General features: G+C 46.2%; 1 protein-coding gene across 1 annotated transcript in view; it reads right to left on the bottom strand.

The window, feature by feature from the left end:
• Positions 1–22500, bottom strand: part of LOC106566416 (uncharacterized) — a 45284-nt gene that overhangs the window by 274 nt on the left and 22510 nt on the right. Inside the window, exon 3 of the mRNA XM_014134424.3 lies at positions 1–517. This exon is cut by the window's left edge and continues 274 nt beyond it. Within this exon, the coding sequence (XP_013989899.2) occupies positions 418–517 (100 nt within the window). The 3' untranslated portion in view covers positions 1–417. The remainder of the gene's footprint in view (positions 518–22500) is intronic.

The raw sequence follows: 22500 nt of genomic DNA, 5'->3' as shown, positions 1-22500 counted from the left end.
AAACACATCTATATCCTTATACTGTACAGAAAGGTTCAACTGTATTTTAAGCCTTCCCTGTTGTGGTCTTGATGGTTCCCTTTTGTGCTCACACATGTCTGCTCCTGGATCAGTGTGTCCTGACACAGTGTCTCTGTTATTTATATCTGCCATACCGGTGAGCGCTGTTCTCAGGTCAGTGGTGCCCATCCCTGACACAGTGTCTCTGTTATATCTGCCATACCGGTGAGCGCTGTTCTCAGGTCAGTGGTGCCCATCCCTGACACGGTGTCTCTGTTATAGTTGCCCTCTTTTGAGCGCTGTTCTCAGGTCAGAGAGTCAGTCTTGGTGTGTCTGTCAGACATTCTGTGTCTCTCTCTTCAGTGGTCCGGTGTGATCAATGCAGAGCTACAGCTGGTTGAAGGGGACCAAATCCATTCAACAGTTGATTTGGTTCCATTTTACCAGCTTTAGCAAAGCATTTTTGGTGTGAAGTTCTTCAGTGCAGCCAGAAGAGGTGAGGTGGGACAGCTTCAGTCTTAGAAGAGAGGGAACAGAAAGGAGGAGAGGATGGTTGGTGACGTTTCATCAAAACACCGGTCCACATAGACAGCACGCATAGACAAAGAAGTGATTATTGGAGAAAATGATGGCATTATATGAGTTCCTAGGCATGCACGGTGTAACAAAAGGGTAGGAGAGAACTAAGGAAATAACTTTTATTTTACCACGGCCAAACCCTAACGACGCTGGGCCAATTGTGCACCGCCCTATGGGACTCTCAATCACGGCCAGTTGTGATACAGCCTGGAATTGAACTAAGGTCTGGAGTGACACCTCCAGCACAAAGATGCAGTGCCTTAGACCACTGCACCACTCTGGAGCCCATGGCAAAACTATGGCAGTTATGATGTCATTATGAGTTCCTAGGCATGCGACAAGAGGGTAACAAGAGGGTAGGAGAGAACTGAGGAAAGAACAATGGCACTTATAGAGCAGAGAAAGGAGAGGAGGAGAGGAAGAGAGGAGGAAAGGAGAAGAGGAGAGGAGAAAGAGAAGACGAGAGGAGGAGAGGAGGAGGAGAGAAAGAGAGGAGGAGGGAAGGAGGAGGAGAGGAGAGGAGAGGAGAGGAGAGGAGAGGAGAGGAGAGGAGAGGAGAGGAGAGGAGAGGAGAGGAGAGGAGAGGAGAGGAGAGGAGAAAGAGAGGAGAAAGAGAGGACGAGAGGAGGAGGAGAGAAAGAGAGGAGGAGAGGAGGAGGAGGAGAGGAGAAGAGGAGAGGAGAGGAGAAAGAGAGGACGAGAGGAGGAGGAGAGAAAGAGAGGAGGAGGATAGAAAGAGAGGAGGAGGGAAGGAGGAGGAGAGGAGGAGGTGAGGAGGAGGAGAGGATGAGGTGAGGAGCGAGAGAAGAAAGGAGATAGGAGTGAGGCCCCGAGATATAACAGGAGGAGAGAGAGGATGGTAAGAGATCTGAAAACACAATTTTTAGCTTTGTTTTTCCTTAAGGTGTTTTTTTAGTTGTTCTGTTTTTATTGTTATTCTTTAGTTTTTTTTTATCCTCTTATGTTTGCTGTGGTAGTAAATATTTCGGTTTTTATTTTCATTGTTTTTATTCGATTTTTTAGCCACATTATGTTGCATTCCATGTCTGTAATGTACTGTATAAATAAAGTTGATTTGATGGTTGCCGACTATCTTGAGAACGCAATGAATGAATCACATGTCAATACTGCCAATGAACACAGAGGATGCAACACCTCAGGAATTACCTCCCATTGACCTCTACAGAGCTTCTCTCTCTCTCTCTCTCTCTCTCTCTCTCTCTCTCTCCCTCTCTCACATTCACTCCCTCTTGCTCTATCTCTCTCTTTCTCTCTCACACACATTCACTCCCTCTCCCTCCCCCTCTCCCTCTTGCTCTCTCTCTCCCTCTGTCTCCCTCTCTCACATTCACTCCCTCTCCCCCCTCTCTCTCTCCCTCTCTCACATTCACTCCCTCCCCCTCCCCCTCTCTCTCTTGCTCTTGCTCTCTCTCTCTCCCTCTCCCTCCCCCTCTCTCTCTTGCTCTCTCTCTCCCTCTCTCACATTCACTCCCTCTCCCCCCTCTCTCTCTCCCTCTCTCTCCCTCTCTCACATTCACTCCCTCTCCCTCCCCCTCTCTCTCTTGCTCTCTCTCTCTCCCTCTCTCACATTCACTCCCTCTCCCCTCTCTCTTGCTCTCTCTCTCTCACTCTCTCACATTCACTCCCTCCCCCTCTCTCTCTTGCTCTCTCTCTCTCTCTCTCCCTCTCCCTCCATCTCTCTGTCGACCTCTCCCTAACGACCACATATTTTGTGCTTTCATTTCTTTTTTATGTGATCTATAATTTCTCCTTCAGGGAGATGTTGACCCTCAGCGTATAATCTGGATGGGATAGAAACTCACACCTGTTTAGGTGAGGAGCTGGCTAGCTGAGTAGAACACTTCAAATAGGAAGAGAGCCTCACGCTCTTGGAGCTCAGATGCAATAATTGAATAACCAACGTTTGGACAGCATCACAGTCTACCCAGATGAAGACAGATTGTTGGTTATAAAATGATTGCATCTGAGCTCCTAGAGTGTGAGGCTCTCTTTTTCTGTTTCAAAGGCCCTGATCGTATAGCCAGCCTTAGTGTACTCAACAGCCTGCTTGCTGACTGTGTGCTGTTTGCCCCTGGTGCATCTCATTCATATCCTGGTTCAATTAGCGTTAGCTAATCATTTTGCCATTAGGAAGTAAACCACTTCCCACCCTTAAACAAATCAAATCAAATGTATTTATATAGCCCTTCTTACATCAGCTGATATCTCAAAGTGCTGTACAGAAACCCAGCCTAAAACCCCAAACAGGGGGGTGGCCAGTCCTCTTCTGGCTGTGCCGGGTGGAGATTATAACAGAACATGTCCAAGATGTTCAAATGTTCATAAATGACCAGCAGGGTCAAATAATAATAATCACAGTGGTTGTCGAGGGTGCAACAGGTCAGCACCTCAGGAGTAAATGTCAGTTGGCTTTTCATAACTGATCATTCAGAGTATCTCTATCGCTCCTGCTGTCTCTAGAGAGTTGAAAACAGCAGGTCTGGGACAGGTAGCACGTCCCGTAAACAGGTCAGGGTTCCATTAACAGACTGTTGGCTCCATAAAGTAAGCCATATACAGTACCAGTCAAAAGTTTGGACACAACTACTCATTCAAGGGTTTTTCTTTATTTGTACTATTTTCTACATTGTAGAATAATAATGAAGACATCAAACTATGAAATAATACATATGGAATCATGTAGTAACCAAAAAAGTGTTAAACAAAATATATTTTATATTTGAGATTCTTCAAAGTAGCCACCGATTGCCTTGATGTCAGCTTTGCACACTCGTGGCATTCTCTCAACCAGTCACCTGGAATGCATTTCAATTAACAGGTGTGCCTTGATAAAAGTGAATTTGTGGAATTTCTTTCCTTCTTAATGCGTTTGAGCCAATAAGTTTTGTACATATTATGGCAAGAAACAGCAGTCCATCATTAATTTAAGACATGAAGGTCAGTCAATCCGGAAAATGTCAAGAACTTTGAAAGTTTCTTCAAGTGCAGTCACAAAAACCATCAAGCGCTATGATAAAACTGGCTCTCATGAGGACCGCCACAGAAAAGGAAGACCCAGAGTTACCTCTGCTGCAGAGGATAAGTTCATTAGAGTTAACTACACCTCAGATTGCAGACAGGTCACAACATCAACAGTTCAGAGGAGACTGCATGAATCAGGCCTTCATGGTCAGATTGCTGCAAAGAAACCACTACTAAAGGACACCGATAAGAAGAAGAGACTTTCTTAGGCCAAGAAACATGAGCAATGGACATTAGACCGGTGGAAATCTGTCCTTTGGTTTGATGAGTTGGAATTTTAGAATTTTGGTTCCAACCGCTGTCTTTGTGAGATGCAGAGTAGGTGAATGGATTATCTCCTCACGTTTGGTTTCCACCGTGAAGCATGGAGGAGGAGGTGTGATGGTGTGGGGGTGCTTTGCTGGTGACACTGATTTATTTAGAATTCAAGGCACACTTAGCCAGCATGGCTACCACAGCATCTATTTCATAATATTATTCTACAATTTAGAAAATAGAGAGAACATCCCTGGTCATCCCTACTCTCTCTGATCTGGAGGACTCACTAACCAGAGAACATCTCTGGTCATCCCTACTGCCTCTGATCTGGAGGACTCACTAACCAGAGAACATCCCTGGTCATCCCTACTGCCTCTGATCTGGAGGACTCACTAACCAGAGAACATCCCTGGTCATCCCTACTGCCTCTGATCTGGAAGACTCACTAACCAGAGAACATCCCTGGTCATCCCTACTGCCCCTGATCTGGAGGACTCACTAAACACAAAGGCTTTGTTTGTAAATGATGTCTGAGCGTTGGAGTGCACTCCTCCCTGGCTATTCGTAAATTTAAAACACAGGAGAATGGTGCCGTTTGTTTTGCTTAATTTAAGGAATTTTAAGTGATTGATGCTTATACTTTTGATACTTAAGTATATTTAAAACCAAATACTTTTAGACTTTTACTCAAGTAGTATTCTACTGGGTGACTTTCACTTTTACTTGAGTCATTTTCTATTAAGGTATCTTTACTTTTACTCAAGTGTGACGACTGGATATGTTTTCCACCAGTGTATCTGTACTCAGTAAGACTGATAACATTGATTAATAGTGTGGCAGCCAGGTGATGAACTTTGGATGTTCCTTAGAAAGTAAAGTTTATTAGAGGTCTCATTTTCTCCAGGAAAACATTAGAATTAGTAGTCAAGCCAAGTGCTCACCTCTCAACACCTCCTGGCCGTATAGTCAAATGCTAATTTTAACATGCAAATAGACAGGCTTATGAAGTGTGTTTGTATTTAGATGTGTGTGTGTGTGTGTGTGTGTGTGTGTGTGTGTGTGTGTGTGTGTGTGTGTGTGTGTGTGTGTGTGTGTGTGTGTGTGTGTGTGTGTGTGTGTGTGTGTGTGTGTGTGTGTGTGCGTGCGTCTGTGTGTGTGTGTGAGTGTGTGTAGAGGCCACTGTATTGTATGTGTGCCTATGCAGAGCCTATATGCACATGTGTGGGTAAGGACTGGGGGGAGGGGGGGAGTGTGTGTGTAGAGGCCACAGTCTGGCTGGTTTTAAGGACTGGGGGGGGGGGGGGGGGGTCTGCCCTCTATCAGTCTGGCTGGTTTTAAGGACTGGGGGGGTGTCTGCCCTCTATCAGTCTGGCTGCTTTTAAGGACTGGGGGGGGGTCTGCCCTCTATCAGTCTGGCTGGTTTTAAGGACTGGGGGGGTGTCTGCCCTCTATCAGTCTGGCTGGTTTTAAGGACTGGGGGGGGGTGTCTGCCCTCTATCAGTCTGGCTGGTTTTAAGGACTGGGGGGGGGGGGGGGGGTCTGCCCTCTATCAGTCTGGCTGGTTTTAAGGACTGGGGGGGTGTCTGCCCTCTATCAGTCTGGCTGGTTATAAGGACTGGGGGGGTGTCTGCCCTCTATCAGTCTCGTTGGTTTTAAGGACTTGGGGGGTGTCTGCCCTCTATCAGTCTGGCTGGTTTTAAGGACTGGGGGGGGTGTCTGCCCTCTATCAGTCTGGCTGGTTTTAAGGACTGGGGGGGTGTGTCTGCCCTCTATCAGTCTGGCTGGTTTTAAGGACTGGGGGGGGGGTGTCTGCCCTCTATCAGTCTGGCTGGTTTTAAGGACTGGGGGGGTGTCTGCCCTCTATCAGTCTGGCTGCTTTTAAGGACTGGGGGGGGGTCTGCCCTCTATCAGTCTGGCTGGTTTTAAGGACTGGGGGGGTGTCTGCCCTCTATCAGTCTGGCTGGTTTTAAGGACTGGGGGGGGGTGTCTGCCCTCTATCAGTCTGGCTGGTTTTAAGGACTGGGGGGGGGGGGGGGGGGGGGTCTGCCCTCTATCAGTCTGGCTGGTTTTAAGGACTGGGGGGGTGTCTGCCCTCTATCAGTCTGGCTGGTTATAAGGACTGGGGGGGTGTCTGCCCTCTATCAGTCTCGTTGGTTTTAAGGACTTGGGGGGTGTCTGCCCTCTATCAGTCTGGCTGGTTTTAAGGACTGGGGGGGGTGTCTGCCCTCTATCAGTCTGGCTGGTTTTAAGGACTGGGGGGGTGTGTCTGCCCTCTATCAGTCTGGCTGGTTTTAAGGACTGGGGGGGGGGTGTCTGCCCTCTATCAGTCTGGCTGGTTTTAAGGACTGGGGGGGTGTGTCTGCCCTCTATCAGTCTGGCTGGTTTTAAGGACTGGGGGGGGTGTGTCTGCCCTCTATCAGTCTGGCTGGTTTTAAGGACTGGGGGGGTGTGTCTGCCCTCTATCAGTCTGGCTGGTTTTAAGGACTGGGGGGGTGTCTGCCCTCTATCAGTCTGGCTGGTTTTAAGGACTGGGGGGGGGGGGGTGTCTGCCCTCTATCAGTCTGGCTGGTTTTAAGGACTGGGGGGGTGTCTGCCCTCTATCAGTCTGGCTGGTTTTAAGGACTGGGGGGGTGTGTCTGCCCTCTATCAGTCTGGCTGGTTTTAAGGACTGGGGGGGGGTCTGCCCTCTATCAGTCTGGCTGGTTTTAAGGACTGGGGGGGGGTCTGCCCTCTATCAGTCTGGCTGGTTTTAAGGACTGGGGGGGTGTCTGCCCTCTATCAGTCTGGCTGGTTTTAAGGACTGGGGGGGTGTCTGCCCTCTATCAGTCTGGCTGGTTTTAAGGACTGGGGGGGTGTCTGCCCTCTATCAGTCTGGCTGGTTTTAAGGACTGGGGGGGGGGTGTCTGCCCTCTATCAGTCTGGCTGGTTTTAAGGACTGGGGGGGGTCTGCCCTCTATCAGTCTGGCTGGTTTTAAGGACTGGGGGGGTGTCTGCCCTCTATCAGTCTGGCTGGTTTTAAGGACTGGGGGGGGGGTGTCTGCCCTCTATCAGTCTGGCTGGTTTTAAGGACTGGGGGGGTGTGTCTGCCCTCTATCAGTCTGGCTGGTTTTAAGGACTGGGGGGGTGTCTGCCCTCTAAAAGGTCTGGCTGGTTTTAAGGACTTGGGGGGTGTGTCTGCCCTCTATCAGTCTGGCTGGTTTTAAGGACTTGGGGGGTGTGTCTGCCCTCTATCAGTCTGGCTGGTTTTAAGGACTGGGGGGGGGGTGTCTGCCCTCTATCAGTCTGGCTGGTTTTAAGGACTGGGGGGGGGGGTGTCTGCCCTCTATCAGTCTGGCTGGTTTTAAGGACTGGGGGGGGTGTCTGCCCTCTATCAGTCTGGCTGGTTTTAAGGACTGGGGGGGGGTGTCTGCCCTCTATCAGTCTGGCTGGTTTTAAGGATTGGGGGGGTGTCTGCCCTCTATCAGTCTGGCTGGTTTTAAGGATTGGGGGGGTGTCTGCCCTCTATCAGTCTGGCTGGTTTTAAGGACTGGGGGGGGGTGTCTGCCCTCTATCAGTCTGGCTGGTTTTAAGGATTGGGGGGGTGTCTGCCCTCTATCAGTCTGGCTGGTTTTAAGGACTGGGGGGGTGTCTGCCCTCTATCAGTCTGGCTGGTTTTAAGGACTGGGGGGGGGGTCTGCCCTCTATCAGTCTGGCTGGTTTTAAGGACTGGGGGGGTGTCTGCCCTCTATCAGTCTGGCTGGTTTTAAGGACTGGGGGGGGGTGTCTGCCCTCTATCAGTCTGGCTGGTTTTAAGGACTGGGGGGGTGTCTGCCCTCTATCAGCTGGTTTTAGATTTGTTTTACATGTTTTTTTATTTGAGCCTTTATTTAACTAGGCAAGTCAGTTAAGAACAAATTCTTATTTACAATGACGGCCTCTCTCACTGGATGCTTGTGTCTATTCTGGGACCTGCATTCCTGCCCTTATATTGGAGATGGGATGGAGAGAAGGAGGGAGGGATCAGGGTTTGGGACAGCTGGACCCTGGAGGGAGGGGTAGGGAGGTCAGGAGAGATGCACACTAGGAGGGAAGTGTGTACAGGTGGTGTAGGGGGCAGCTGCTGATGAAACACTAATGTATAGCCCTAAAGAGGGACATACACTGTGACTCCTGTCCCACTGTGACCCCTGTCCCACTGTGATTCCTGTCCCACTGTGGCCCCTGTCCCACTGTGGCCCCTGTCCCACTGTGACCCCTGTCCCACTGTGACCCCTGTCCCACTGTGGCCCCTGTCCCACTGTGGCCCCTGTCCCACTGTGACCCCTGTCACTTTGCTTCAATATGATAATATCTCTCTCTCTCTCTCTCTCTCTCTCTCTCTCTCTCTCTCTCTCTCTCTCCTTATCTGGACAAGTGCCCTCTGATTGGCTCTCAGACAGCTGTCTGTCTGACACACTACATCCCTACCTCCCCTCTGGTCTGAAGGGCTAGTGGGCCCAAAGACCAGGGACCATCAAAACACATCACTTCTTGTCACGTCCACATTGTGCAAGGCCCCGTGCTGCTCTTACACCCTGCCCCGGGGCTGCCGTGGCTGCCGGCCTGTCTCTGTCTGGACCAGCTAAACCCAAGTGACACATTCAACAGAGACATATTCAGCAGTACAAGACTCAATACCTAGATGTGACAGAGAAAATCACTCATGTAAAATCCTGACCGTCATCCATTCATGGCACAGAAAAATGTGTGAGTAAGTTCACTACCGTAGAGGTAGAGACTGTGGGACACGCCACTAACTGTATTTTTGTTGGTGTCTCAGTCTCTGTGTAAAGCCACTGTTTACACTATACTGTGCAGTGGCCCAGTCATTGTTAATGGAAGACCCTTGACAGCAGGTTCTGGGGAAGATGTCAGTCAGTCCTCTGCTTAATGAGGCTAATTTACTGCCCAGTAATGAAAGTTTGACATCTGCTCATGCTTTCTCGCTAACGATCTACTTAACCTTTTGATTTGGGGATATGTTGTGTTTGTGTGTGATTGAGTGAACTGCACTACACTGGAGGACAGGGACAGTTGGAAGGACTATAGGTGGTCACAGTTCCCTGTTCAGAGAGCAAGGGCAGAGGCCTACCTGACCGGTGATGCCTAGGGTTGGCAGTTTGGTGGCCTCCCCAGCTGAGGCCCTCTGGTGTCAGGGGAGTGCAGTACAGTAGTGTGCTGGCTACTTTCCCCTGCATTGGGACATGTGCAAAGCAGCACGGATCCAGGCCCTGACTGACTCTGATTGGTTGATCAGAGAAGGAGACAGACACTATTGTAACAGGTCCCTTTGTCCTCTCGGCCCAGACAGCTTCTTTTCTCTTACAAAGATAAAAACTGACTGACAGTAAACCTGACTGACCTTGCGTCTGTGCTAGAGTTTAATACAGATGCTGTTATCCAAAGTGACTTATTCACGCGTGCATTCATTTTAAGTATGGGTGGCCCCTAGTTTACACTCAATAGGTCCAGTTAAAAAAAAAAAGACAATTTCCATAATCTATTATTCCTACATTGTTTGTTGAGAAGCAGTGCCCTATCCTCTGGCCCCTGAGTGGTGCAGTGGCCCAAGACACTGCATCTCAGGGCAAGAGAGAACACTACTGTCCACTACAGTCCCTGGTTCAAATCCAGGCTGAGTCACACCTGGCTGTGATTGGTAGTCCCATAGGGCGGCGCACAATTGGCTCAACATCGTCCGGGTGTGGCTGGGGTAGGCTGTCATTGTAAATAAGAATTTGTTCTTAACTGACTTGCCTAGTTAAATAAAGGTTCAATAAATAAATCCTGATGGTATCTATGACATCATAATTAAAGGGATACTCTGTGGTTATTTCCTCAGTCCTGATTTTACTTCAGCATGTTTTAATAATCAAAGCGGTATTATTTCTTAACATTTGAATCTAAAGCCAACTATAATCAATAGCAATTAAGATTATATATTTAATTGTTTCCTTCCTTGCCCTCCCATCTTCCCTCTCTATCTTTGTGTGTCTTTGCATAGAGCCGCAAGATTTAAATTGGGTTTGATTATTTCTCTTCTCCTGAGTTGGGCGGTACATTTTTTGACTTTCTGGGTCAGTGTAGTCTTGCTTAATAGCAGTTTACAGTTGAAACGTAATTTGTCTTGTTGGGCTTGACAGTCTTGGATGAGATTGCTGAGCTTCTCCTCTGCAGCATGGCGGGTTTAAACCGGGACTGTCTTGCAGGAAAGTTCTTTAGGTGGAAATAGGTCAGTGCTGTTAAAGACATGTCTTGGGCCGCGCCGTCACCGCTGCTCTTAGGCCGTGACTATAGCCCGGTCTGGGACTGGGACTGGGACTGGTATTGGGACTGGGACTGGGACTGGGACTGGGTCTGGGACTGGGACTGGTATTGGGACTGGGACTGGGACTGGTATTGGGACTGGGACTGGGTCTGGGACTGGGACTGGGTCTGGGACTGGGACTGGGACTGGTATTGGGACTGGTATTGGGACTGGGACTGGGACTGGGACTGGTATTGGGTCCAGCTCGGGGACTGAGACTGGGCCTGCATCTGGGATTGATTTTCCTCCTGCCACTCACGCTCAGACACAGCAGGGAAAATGGACACAGCAGAGCAGAGGGACACAGCAGAGCAGAGGGACACAGCAGGGAAGATGGACACAGCAGAGCAGAGGGACACAGCAGAGCAGAGGGACACAGCAGGGAAGATGGACACAGCAGAGCAGAGGGACACAGCAGGGAAGATGGACACAGCAGAGCAGAGGGACACAGCAGGGAAGATGGACACAACAGAGCAGAGGGACACAGCAGGGAAGATGGACACAACAGAGCAGAGGGACACAGCAGAGCAGAGGGACACAGCAGAGCAGAGGGACACAGCAGGGAAGATGGACACAGCAGAGCAGAGAGACACAGCAGGGCAGAGGGACACAGCAGAGCAGAGGGACACAGCAGAGCAGAGGGACACAGCAGAGCAGAGGGACACAACAGAGCAGAGGGACACAGCAGAGCAGAGGGACACAGCAGAGCAGAGGGACACAGCAGAGCAGAGGGACACAGCAGAGCAGAGGGACACAGCAGAGCAGAGGGACACAACAGAGCAGAGGGACACAGCAGAGCAGAGGGACACAGCAGAGCAGAGGGACACAGCAGAGCAGAGGGACACAACAGAGCAGAGGGACACAGCAGAGCAGAGGGACACAGCAGAGCAGAGGGACACAACAGAGCAGAGGGACACAGCAGAGCAGAGGGACACAGCAGAGCAGAGGGACACAGCAGAGCAGAGGGACACAGCAGAGCAGAGGGACACAGCAGAGCAGAGGGACACAGCAGAGCAGAGGGAAGTAATGCATCCACTCAACTCGTAATGAGGATAACAGTACCCGGGTCATGCTCTTAACTCACCAGCACAAAGGGAGAAAGACACAGACAGACAGACAGACAGACAGACAGACAGACAGACAGACAGACAGACAGACAGACAGACAGACAGACAGACAGACAGACAGACAGACAGACAGACAGACAGACAGACAAGACAAGACAAGACAAGACAAGACAAGACAAGACAGACAGACAGTGATATCATTTTTTTTCCAATTTAGCTAGAACCAGTGAATGTGGAGGTGAAGGAGTACTGGAATTTCAATATAGCATCAGACATCTGTAACTCTACATAAAACAAATGCCTTTAATTTGATGACGTCCTCACACTTTGTCAGAGAATGATGTCATAGAGATGCATTACAACTGGCTGCCAAACTGCAGCAGGCCCATTCTCTCTATCTCCCTCTCTCCTTCCCTCTCCCTCTCTCTCTCCCTCCCTCTCTCTTTCTATCCCCCCTCTCTCTCTCCCTCTCTGCAGCAGGCCCATTCTCTCTATCTCCCTCTCTCCTTCCCTCTCCCTCTCTCTCCCTCCCTCTCTCTTTCTATCCCCTCTCCCTCTCTCCCTCTCTGCGCTTACCTTATGCAGACTGATTCTCACCCCAAGCACGATCCTACAGCCTCCTACAGCCCCTCCCCTTCACCGCTCCCACCACCGCTCCCGCCGCTTCCTTAACGAAGTACGACCACTTAGATATTTTAGCCATGCTTTCATTACCATTACCGGTGGCCGCACAAAGGGGGGTGGCTTGATATACACTCCGCCGCCAAACAAAAATCCAATGCAGTTAAACTCAGAAAGGAGCTCAGGCAGAAAGATATCCTGGCTGACACGCTCTCCGTTGTGAGTGTCGGACAGCCCATTGTCACCCCAACATCCCCCCCCTGCTCCGTCTCTCTCTAAAGACAAAGTGGTTGAATGAAATGTGCTGTGTTTAACTGGTGTCATCCAGAAACACGGGGCAACAATAGAGTTTGAACCCAGTTAAGGCCATCTGGATTAGAATCCATTACGTTTCATCTACCCCTTGTCTTCTGAACATGTACTGTACATGGGAGACAAGGTGAATTGAATTTAGCAAATTCCTGGAGCGGGGCTGTGGCGGCCATGACGTTTAGTCTGCCGGTGATGTCAAGCAAATAACCACCGTTCTCACAGTAATCGACCGTTAATGAACATAAACACATTTAGCTTCTCCTGGCTTCCACACGTAGCCTACAAACCACTGATGCAGACCTTCAGAACATCTACATTTTAAAAAATCTAATAAATCCATGTAATATAGTCTACACCATCACAATAAATCCATGTAATATAGTCTACCTACACCATCACAATAAATCCATGTAATATAGTCTACACCATCACAATAAATCCATGTAATATAGTCTACCTACACCATCACAATAAATCCATGTAATATAGTCTACCTACACCATCACAATAAATCCATGTAATATAGTCTACACCATCACAATAAATCCATGTAATATAGTCTACCTACACCATCACAATAAATCCATGTAATATAGTCTACACCATCACAATAAATCCATGTAATATAGTCTACACCATCACAATAAATCCATGTAATATAGTCTACACCATCACAATAAATCCATGTAATATAGTCTATACCATCACAATAAATCCATGTAATATAGTCTATACCATCACAATAAATCCATGTAATATAGTCTACACCATCAAAATAAATCCATGTAATATAGTCTACACCATCACAATAAATCCATGTAATATAGTCTACACCTTCACAATAAATCCATGTAATATAGTCTACACCATCACAATAAATCCATGTAATATAGTCTACACCATCACAATAAATCCATGTAATATAGTCTACACCTTCACAATAAATCCATGTAATATAGTCTACACCATCACTATAAATCCATGTAATATAGTCTACACCATCACAATACATCCATGTAATATAGTCTACACCATCACAATAAATACATGTAATATAGTCTACACCTTCACAATAAATCCATGTAATATAGTCTACACCATCACAATAAATCCATGTAATATAGTCTACACCATCACAATAAATCCATGTAATATAGTCTATACCATCACAATAAATCCATGTAATATAGTCTACCTACACCATCACAATAAATCCATGTAATATAGTCTACACCTTCACAATAAATCCATGTAATATAGTCTATACCTTCACAATAAATCCATGATTTATTTTAAACAGGTCTAAAGAAACATGATATGAAGAAAACGTAGTTTATTTCAGAAGAACAGAATAGCATACTCTGAGTTATCATGTTAGGCCCTGATCTGGCTATGGACTACACTAGTTCATTTAGCAGACACATTTTAGCCTACAATTCCGTGGTGGTATTTTAAATTGTTTTATAGTATGAAGAACAGAATTGAACACAGCTGAATAAAATAGAAAGGATCATTTCTCCAAAGGATTTGAGGGATTCTCCTATATGCTTTATTTAGAGTTATTTATGCAACTTTAGTTGTGATACAGATGTTGGGCTGTATGTTTCAATCTTTTTAATACATTCTAAGGTCGCGTGATGGGACTTTAAACGATGATTTGATGAAAGGCATGAGCTCTGTTTTGTTATTAGGCTGCCTATGTCAATCTACTATCCCCATGGTAAAACTGTTGACCTATTCTATTCTGTGCGAGAAATACATATTCTAAACATAGCCTGGGACAAGTTGTGGGATGTGTTAGATCCCTAATTAATACAACCACGAGCAACAACAAAACTGTTTTAAGCCATGAGGTTGACGCAACAGATCAGAACATTTAGCTTAAAATGTTGATAAACTATTAGGCTATTTCTTCACATTATAAACGAGGCAATGCGCACACGGCAATAGGTTATAAGCGCAAACGTTCCAAAATGCAATCAATTGGCAGGAAAACACCATTCTCAAAAGTGATCGCAATTGTAATTATGCATGTAATGCTTTTTATTATTAAGGTGAATTTTTAAGGTGAAAATGATCTTCCCCAAACTTGAAACTCACACACTGTGTATGTATGCCATTTAGACTCTACACCGTTGTGATACTAACCTTATCAAAACATATCAACCTATGGGCTAGGCTACATGAGGTGTGATACTAACCTTATCAAAACATATCAACCTATGGGCTAGGCTACATGAGGTGTGCGACTATGATTTTAAAAAGTCGCAAATAAAAAGGCATGCGCTGTTTCTTGCCTTACTGCACACAAGCTGGGCATCATTCACAATTGATAATATATCATTCACAATTGATAATATATTATTCACAATTGATTATATATTGTTCACAAGTGATAGGCTAATATTGTCACCCATCAGACTGTTCTTGATTTAATATTGTCTTTATATATATACTGCTCAAAAAAATAGAGGGAACACTTAAACAACACATCCTAGATCTGAATGAATGATATCATCTTATTAAATACTTTTTTCTTTACATAGTTGAATGTGCTGACAACAAAATCACACAAAAATAATCAATGGAAATCCAATTTATCAACCCATGGAGGTCTGGATTTGGAGTCACACTCAAAATTAAAGTGGAAAACCACACTACAGGCTGATCCAACTTTGATGTAATGTCCTTAAAACAAGTCAAAATGAGGCTTAGTAGTGTATGTGGCCTCCACGTGCCTGTATGACCTCCCTACAACGCCTGGGCATGCTCCTGATGAGGTGGCGGATGGTCTCCTGAGGGATCTCCTCCCAGACCTGGACTAAAGCATCCGCCAACTCCTGGACAGTCTGTGGTGCAACGTGGCGTTGGTGGATGGAGCGAGACATGATGTCCCAGATGTGCTCAATTGGATTCAGGTCTGGGGAACGGGCGGGCCAGTCCATAGCATCAATGCCTTCCTCTTGTAGGAACTGCTGACACACTCCAGCCACATGAGGTCTAGCATTGTCTTGCATTAGGAGGAACCCAGGGCCAACCACACCAGCATATGGTCTCACAAGGGGTCTGAGGATCTCATCTCGGTACCTAATGGCAGTCAGGCTACCTCTGGCGAGCACATGGAGGGCTGTACGGCCCCCCAAAGAAATGCCACCCCACACCATGACTGACACACCGCCAAACCGGTCATGCTGGAGGATGTTGCAGGTAGCAGAACGTTCTCCACAGCGTCTCCAGACTCTATCACGTCTGTCACATGTGCTCAGTGTGAACCTGCTTTCATCTGTGAAGAGCACAGGGCGCCAGTGGCGAATTTGCCAATCTTAGTGTTCTCTGGCAAATGCCAAACGTCCTGCACGGTGTTGGGCTGTAAGCACAACCCCCACCTGTGGACGTCGGGCCCTCATACCACCCTCATGGAGTCTGTTTCTGACCGTTTGAGCAGACACATGCACATTTGTGGCCTGCTGGAGGTAATTTTACAGGGCTCTGGCAGTGCTCCTCCTGCTCCTCCTTGCACAAAGGCGGAGGTAGCCGTCCTGCTGCTGGGTTGTTGCCCTCCTACGACCTCCTCCACGTCTCCTGATGTACTGGCCTGTCTCCTGGTAGCGCCTCCATGCTCTGGACACTACGCTGACAGACACAGCAAACCTTCTTGCCACAGCTCGCATTGATGTGCTGGCCTGGATGAGCTGCACTACCTGAGCCACTTATGTGGGTTGTAGACTCCGTCTCATGCTACCACTAGAGTGAAAGCACCGCCAGCATTCAAAAGTGACCAAAACATCAGCCAGGAAGCATAGGAACTGAGAAGTGGTCTGTGGTCCCCACCTGCAGAACCACTCCTTTATTGGGGGTGTCTTGCTAATTGCCTATAATTTCCACCTGTTGTCTATTCCATTTGCACAACAGCATGTGAAATTTATTGTCAATCAGTGTTGCTTCCTAAGTGGACAGTTTGATTTCACAGAAGTGTGATTGACTTGGAGTTACATTGTGTTGTTTAAGTGATCCCTTTATTTTTTTGAGCAGTGTAGTAAATAATATAGTAAATAATATACCTAGAAATATACTAAATAATATATGTGTGAAATTGTTTTGATTTCGAATGGAACATTGTCATGCACCTGTCTTGAAATAGGGTCAGCAGGAAAGAAATACATGTCATCTATGCACTTAAATAGCAAATGGAGAACGCTTTTCCCTGTGGTTTATTTTAATACCAATCAAGTAGTCTATACTCCTGTTGTAAAGAGAAGCAATGTGCTTAATATTAGGTAAGTTGAGAAATAAATGTAGTAGGCCTAGCCTATAGAAAGCTGATGGGATCCTCCTCTTTTTAATAGAGGCCATCACTTTGTATTCTCCTGCAATTGCAGAGCCTAGCTCCACAATGAGATAAGGTGCAGGCCAGGCAGCAGGCGGTTAGCCAGCCTGCCAGCTTAGCGGAGTGTGCCACTAGCACAGTCAGTGTAGTCAGCTCAGCTATCCCCATTGAGACCGTGTCTGTGCCTCGATCTAGGTTGGGCAAAACTAAACATGGCGGTGTTTGCCTTAGCAATCTCACTGGATTAAAGACCTCCATTCCTGCCATTAGATCCCTCACTTCCAAGGCAGTTATAGTCAATGAACTAATCACAGATCAATATCTTGATATGATTGGCCTGACTGAAACATGGCTTAAGCCTGATGAATTTACTGTGTTAAATGAGGCCTCACCTCCTGGTTACACTAGTGACCATATCCCCCGCGCATTCCCGCAAACGCGGAGGTGTTGCTAAAATTTTCGATAGCAAATTGCAATTTACATTAAAAAAACAAAGTTTTCGTCTTTTGAGCTTCTAGTCATGAAATCTATGCAGCCTACTCAATCACTTTTTTACAGCTACTGTTTACAGGCCTCCTGGGCCATATACATCGTTCCTCACTGAGTTCCCTGAATTCCTATCGGACCTTGTAGTTATGACAGATAATATTCACATTTTTGGTGACTTCAATATTCAATGGGAAAGTCCACAGACCAAGTCCAAAAGGCTTTCGGAGTCATCATCAACTCAGTGGGTTTTGTCCAACATGTCTCCGGACCTACTCACTGCCACAGTCATACTCTGGACCTAGTTTTGTCCCATGGAATAAATGTTGTGGATCTTAATGTTTTTCCTCAAAATCCTGGACTATTGGATCACCATTTTATTATGTTTGCAATCACAACAAATAATCTGCTCAGACCCCAACCAAGGATCATCAAAAGTTGTGCTATAACTTCTCGGACAACCCAAAGATTCCGAGATGCCCTTCCAGACTCCCTCTGCCTACCCAAGGACGTCAGAGGACAAAAATCAGTTAACCACCTAACGGAGGAACTCAATTTAACCTTGCACAATACCCTAGATGCAGTCGCACCCCTACAAACAAAAAAACATTTGTCATAAGAAACTAGCTCCCTGGTATACAGAAAATACCTGAGCTCTGAAGCAAGCTTCCAGAAAATTGGAACGGAAATGGCGCTACACCAAACTGGAAGTCTTCTGACTAGCTTGGAAAAATAGTACCGTGCAGTATCGAAGAGCCCTCACTGCTGCTCAATCATCCTATTTTTCCAACTTAATTGAGGAAAATAAGAACAATCCAAAATGTATTTTTGAAACTGTCGCAAAGCTAACTAAAAAGCAGCATTCTCCAAGAGAGGATAGCTTTCACTTCAGCAGTGATAAATTCATGAACTTCTTTGAGGAAAAGATCATGATCATTAGAAAGCAAATTACCGACTCCTCATTAAATCTGTGTATTCCTCCAAAGCTCAGTTGTCCTGAGTCTGCACAACTCTGCCAGGACCTAGGATCAAGGGAGACTCTCAAGTTTTTTAGTACTATATCTCTTGACACATTGATGAAAATAATCATGGCCTCTAAACCTTCAAGCTGCATACTGGACCCTATTTCAACTAAACTACTGAAAGAGCTGCTTCCTGTGGTTGGCCCTCCTATGTTGAACTTAATAAACGGCTCTCTATCCACAGTTTGTGTACCAAACTCACTAAAAGTGGCAGTGATAAAGCCTCTCCTGAAAAAGCCAAACCTTGACCCAGAAAATATAAAAACCTATTGGCCTATGTCGAATCTCCCATTCCTCTCAATTTTTGGGGAAAAAGCTGCAACTCATTGCCTTCCTGAAGACAAACAAAGTATACAAAGTATGCTTCGGTCTGGTTTTAGACCCCATCATAGCACTGAGACTGCACTTGTGAAGGTGGTAAATTACCTTTTAATGGTGTCAGACAGAGGCTCTGCATCTGTCCTCGTGCTCCTAGACCATAGTGCTGCTTTTGATACCATCGATCACCACATTCTTTTGGAGAGATTGGAAACCCAAATTGGTCTACACGGACTAGTTCTGGCCTGGTTTTGATATTATCTGTTAGAAAGATATCAGTTTGTCTCTGTGAATGGTTTGTCCTCTGACAAATCAACTGTACATGTCGGTGTCCCTCAAGGCTCCGTTTTAGGACCACTATTGTTTTCACTATATATTTTACCTCTTGGTGATGTCATTCGGAAACATGATGTTAACTTTCACTGCTATGCGTATGACATTTTAATGAAACATGGTGAAGCCCCAAAATTGCCCTCCCTGGAAGCCTGTGTTTCAGACATAAGGAAGTGGATGGTGGCAAATGTTCTACTTTTAAACTCGGACAAAACAGAGATGCTTTCTCAAGGTCCCAAGAAACAAAGAGTTCTGTTGAATCTGACAATCTTGATGGTTGTACAGTCGTCTCAAATAAAACTGTGAAGGACATTGGTGTTACTCTGGACCCTGATCTCTCTTTTGACGAACATATCAAGACTGTTTCAAGGACAGGTTTTTTCCATCTACGTAACATTGCAAAAATCTGAAACTTTCTGTCCAAAAATGATGCAGAAAATTAATCCATGCTTTTGTCACTTCTACTGCCATGCTCTACTTTCCAGCTACCCGGATAAAGCACTAAATAAACTTTAGTTAGTGCTAAACACGGCTGCGAGAATCTTGACTAGATCCAAAACTTGCTTCCTGTTAAGGCAAGGGCTGATTTCAAGGTTTTACTGCTAATCTACAAAGCATTACATGGGCTTGCTCCTACCTATCTTTCCAATTTGGTCCTGCTGTACATACCTACACGTACACTACGGTCACAAGTCGCAGGCCTCCTTACTGTCCCTAGAATGTCTAAGCAAACAGCTGGAGGCAGGGCTTTCTCCTATAGAGCTACATTTTTATGGAATGGTCTGCCTATCCATGTGAGAGATGCAGACTCAGTCTCAACCTTTAAATCTTTATTGAAGACTCATCTCTTCAGTAGGTCCTATGATTGAGTGTAGTTTGGCCCAGGAGTGTGAAGGTGAACGGAAAGGCACTGGAGCAACGAACCACCCTTGCTATCTCCGGTTCCCCTCTCTCCACTGGGATTCTCTGTCTCTAACCCTATTACAGGGGCTGAGTCACTGGCTTACTGGTGCTCTTCCATGCCGTCCCTAGGAGGGGTGTGTCACTTGAGTGGGTTGAGTCACTGACGTGATCTTCCTGTCCGGGTTGGCGCCCCCCCTTGGGTTGTGCCGTGGGGGAGATCTTTGTGGGCTATACTCAGCCTTATCTCAGGATGGTAAGTTGGTGGTTGAAGATATCCCTCTAGTGGTGTGGGGGCTGTGCTTTGGCAAAGTGGGTGGGTTTATATCCTGCCTGTTTGGCCCTGTCTGGGGGGTATCGTCGGATGGGGCCACTGTGTCTCCCGACCCCTCCTGTCTCAGCCTCCAGTATTTATGCTGCAGTAGTTTATGTGTCGGGGGGCTAGGGTCAGTCTGTTATATCTGGTGTATTTATACTGGCTTATCTGGTGTCCTGTGTGAATTTAAACATGCTCTCTCTAATTCTCTTTCTTTCTTTCTTTCTTTCTTTCTTTCTTTCTTTCTTTCTTTCTTTCTTTCTTTCTTTCTTTCTTTCTTTCTTTCTTTCTTTCTTTCTTTCTTTCTTTCTTTCTTTCTTTCTTTCTTGGAGGACCTGAGCCCTAGGACCATGCCTCAGGACTACCTGGCCTGATGACTCCCTGCTGTCTTCAATCCACCTGGTCATGCTGCTGCTCCAGTTACAACTGTTCTGTCTGCGGCTACGGAACCCTGACCTGTTCACCTGACGTGCTACCTGTCCCAGACCTGCTGTTTTCAACTCTCTAGAGACAGCATGAGCGGTAGAGATACTCTGAATGATCGGCTATGAAAGCCAACTGACATTTACTCCTGAGGTGCTGACCTGTTGCACCCTCTACAACCACTGTGATTATTATTATTTGACCCTGCTGGTCATTTATGAACATTTGAACATCTTGGCCATGTTCTGTTATAATCTCCACCCGGCACAGCCAGAAGAGGACTGGCCACCCCTCATAGCCTGGTTCCTCTCTAGGTTTCTTCCTAGGTTCTGGCCTTTCTAGGGAGTTTTTCCTAGCCACCGTGCTTCTACAGCTGCATTGCTTGCTGTTTGGGGTTTTAGGCTGGGTTTCTGTACAGCACTTTGTGACATCAGCTGATGTAAGAAGGGCTATATTTATACATTTGATTGAAATTTGATAGCCTATAGAAATGTTGCGCAACATGAGCTCATTGGCTCTCATGAAGTGTTTGATTAGATTCTCGAACACATTTCCATTGATGTCAGAGTGATTAGAGGGACAATAGAGTGCTGAGTAGCAGGCAGTTTGGTAGGCTACTAATGACCATCAGCAGCATCAGAGCCAGGAGAAGCCTCATTACTGTGACTAAACGAACATGTGGAATATTACAGCCATCATGGCTCCTGACCGCCGGTGTGGCGGTAATACGGTCACCGTAACAGCCTTATTCTTGAGACAGAGTACTGTATGATAAGGCAAAAAAATATGTCAGACACTTAAAGATAGTTCTTATCAAAGTAAGGTATGGGAATAAATGAGGGGACAAAATGTCGTCCAATGTTGCATTAGCTACGTACTGACAGAGCCAGAGCATAATGTAAAAGCTTTGATAGATTCAGGGGTTTGGTTCTCACACTTTCAACAACAATAAAAGCCTGTGGGTGAACTAACTTTAAAAAGTTTCTCCCACAATATAAATTATTAAAACAAATACCCACTAAGATGCATACTAACACACAGGGATACTACTTAAACACAAACACCACTGTGTATTCCCGAGGGTCTCTCATTGATCCAATCCTGTGTGTTTTTATGTTTTTTTCCCCTATAACTCTACTCTCTGGCTCCACCCCTCTCCTCTCCTTCACCACAGTCCTTCCTTTCCCCCTCACCTTCAAGTGTCCTTCAGGGACCTTGGGCCCTGGGCTTGCCGCTCTTCTCTGCGCTGCGCTTCAGACCAGTGCTATTTTCCCCCCATAACAGCCAAGAGCAGACCCACAGTCTCTTTGTACTTCTCCATTTAATGAGGCCCTCAGCCTGGCCGTCTGTCCATCCTGCTGACCAGTAGGCCACAGCCAAACCAGTGGGGTCCTGACAGTAATCATCCACTCATGTTAATACTACTCCCACTGTTACTACTGCTGTAGCTGCTGTTACTGACCCTGTAGCACCTGGCCAATACAGATTCTACCACTGTACTGCACTACCACACTGTAAAACTATTCTGGCCACTCCAAAAATGATAGGAAACTTAAATTGTTGGAGTGAGCAGTACTACCTTCATATGACTAATACAAATGCTGTTTTTTGAGTAACGTACACTGACATAAACAAATAATAAATGTAAATCAATGTAGTTATTTGGATTTCTCGATACTTAAACATATTATTTAGTGTTCACTTCACCTTATTGATTTAGTTTAACTAGTCACTCACTTAATAAGTACTTAATAAGTATAAGTTACAATATTTGAAATGTTTGTGCTTAGCAAAGTCCACCTTACTTAGAAACTACAATTTACCATTACTCAAATGTTAAGTTTACTTTAAACATTTTAGGAAACCGATTACCTCAATTGTATAGTGTTAGCTTCAGCCTAGAGCTCAGAGAGAACAGAGAGTGGTTGAGACATGAGACATGTTTAGGTAGTTGATTGGCCCAAGACAGTACTACCCTGTGGCAGTAGAATCCTAACCAGGATCTCCCTGATGCTTCACTCTGTTCCAGCCTACTGTGGCAGTAGAATCCTAACCAGGATCTACCTGATGCTTCACTCTGTTCCAGCCTACTGTGGCAGTAGAATCCTAACCAGGCTCTACCTGATGCTTCACTCTGTTCCAGCCTACTGTGGCAGTAGAATCCTAACCAG

This window comes from Salmo salar, chromosome 13, assembly GCF_965601325.2.
Source record: "Salmo salar chromosome 13, fSalSal1, whole genome shotgun sequence".
Classification (NCBI taxonomy): Eukaryota; Metazoa; Chordata; class Actinopteri; order Salmoniformes; family Salmonidae; genus Salmo; species Salmo salar.
This window is presented reverse-complemented; position numbering and strand designations above follow the sequence as displayed.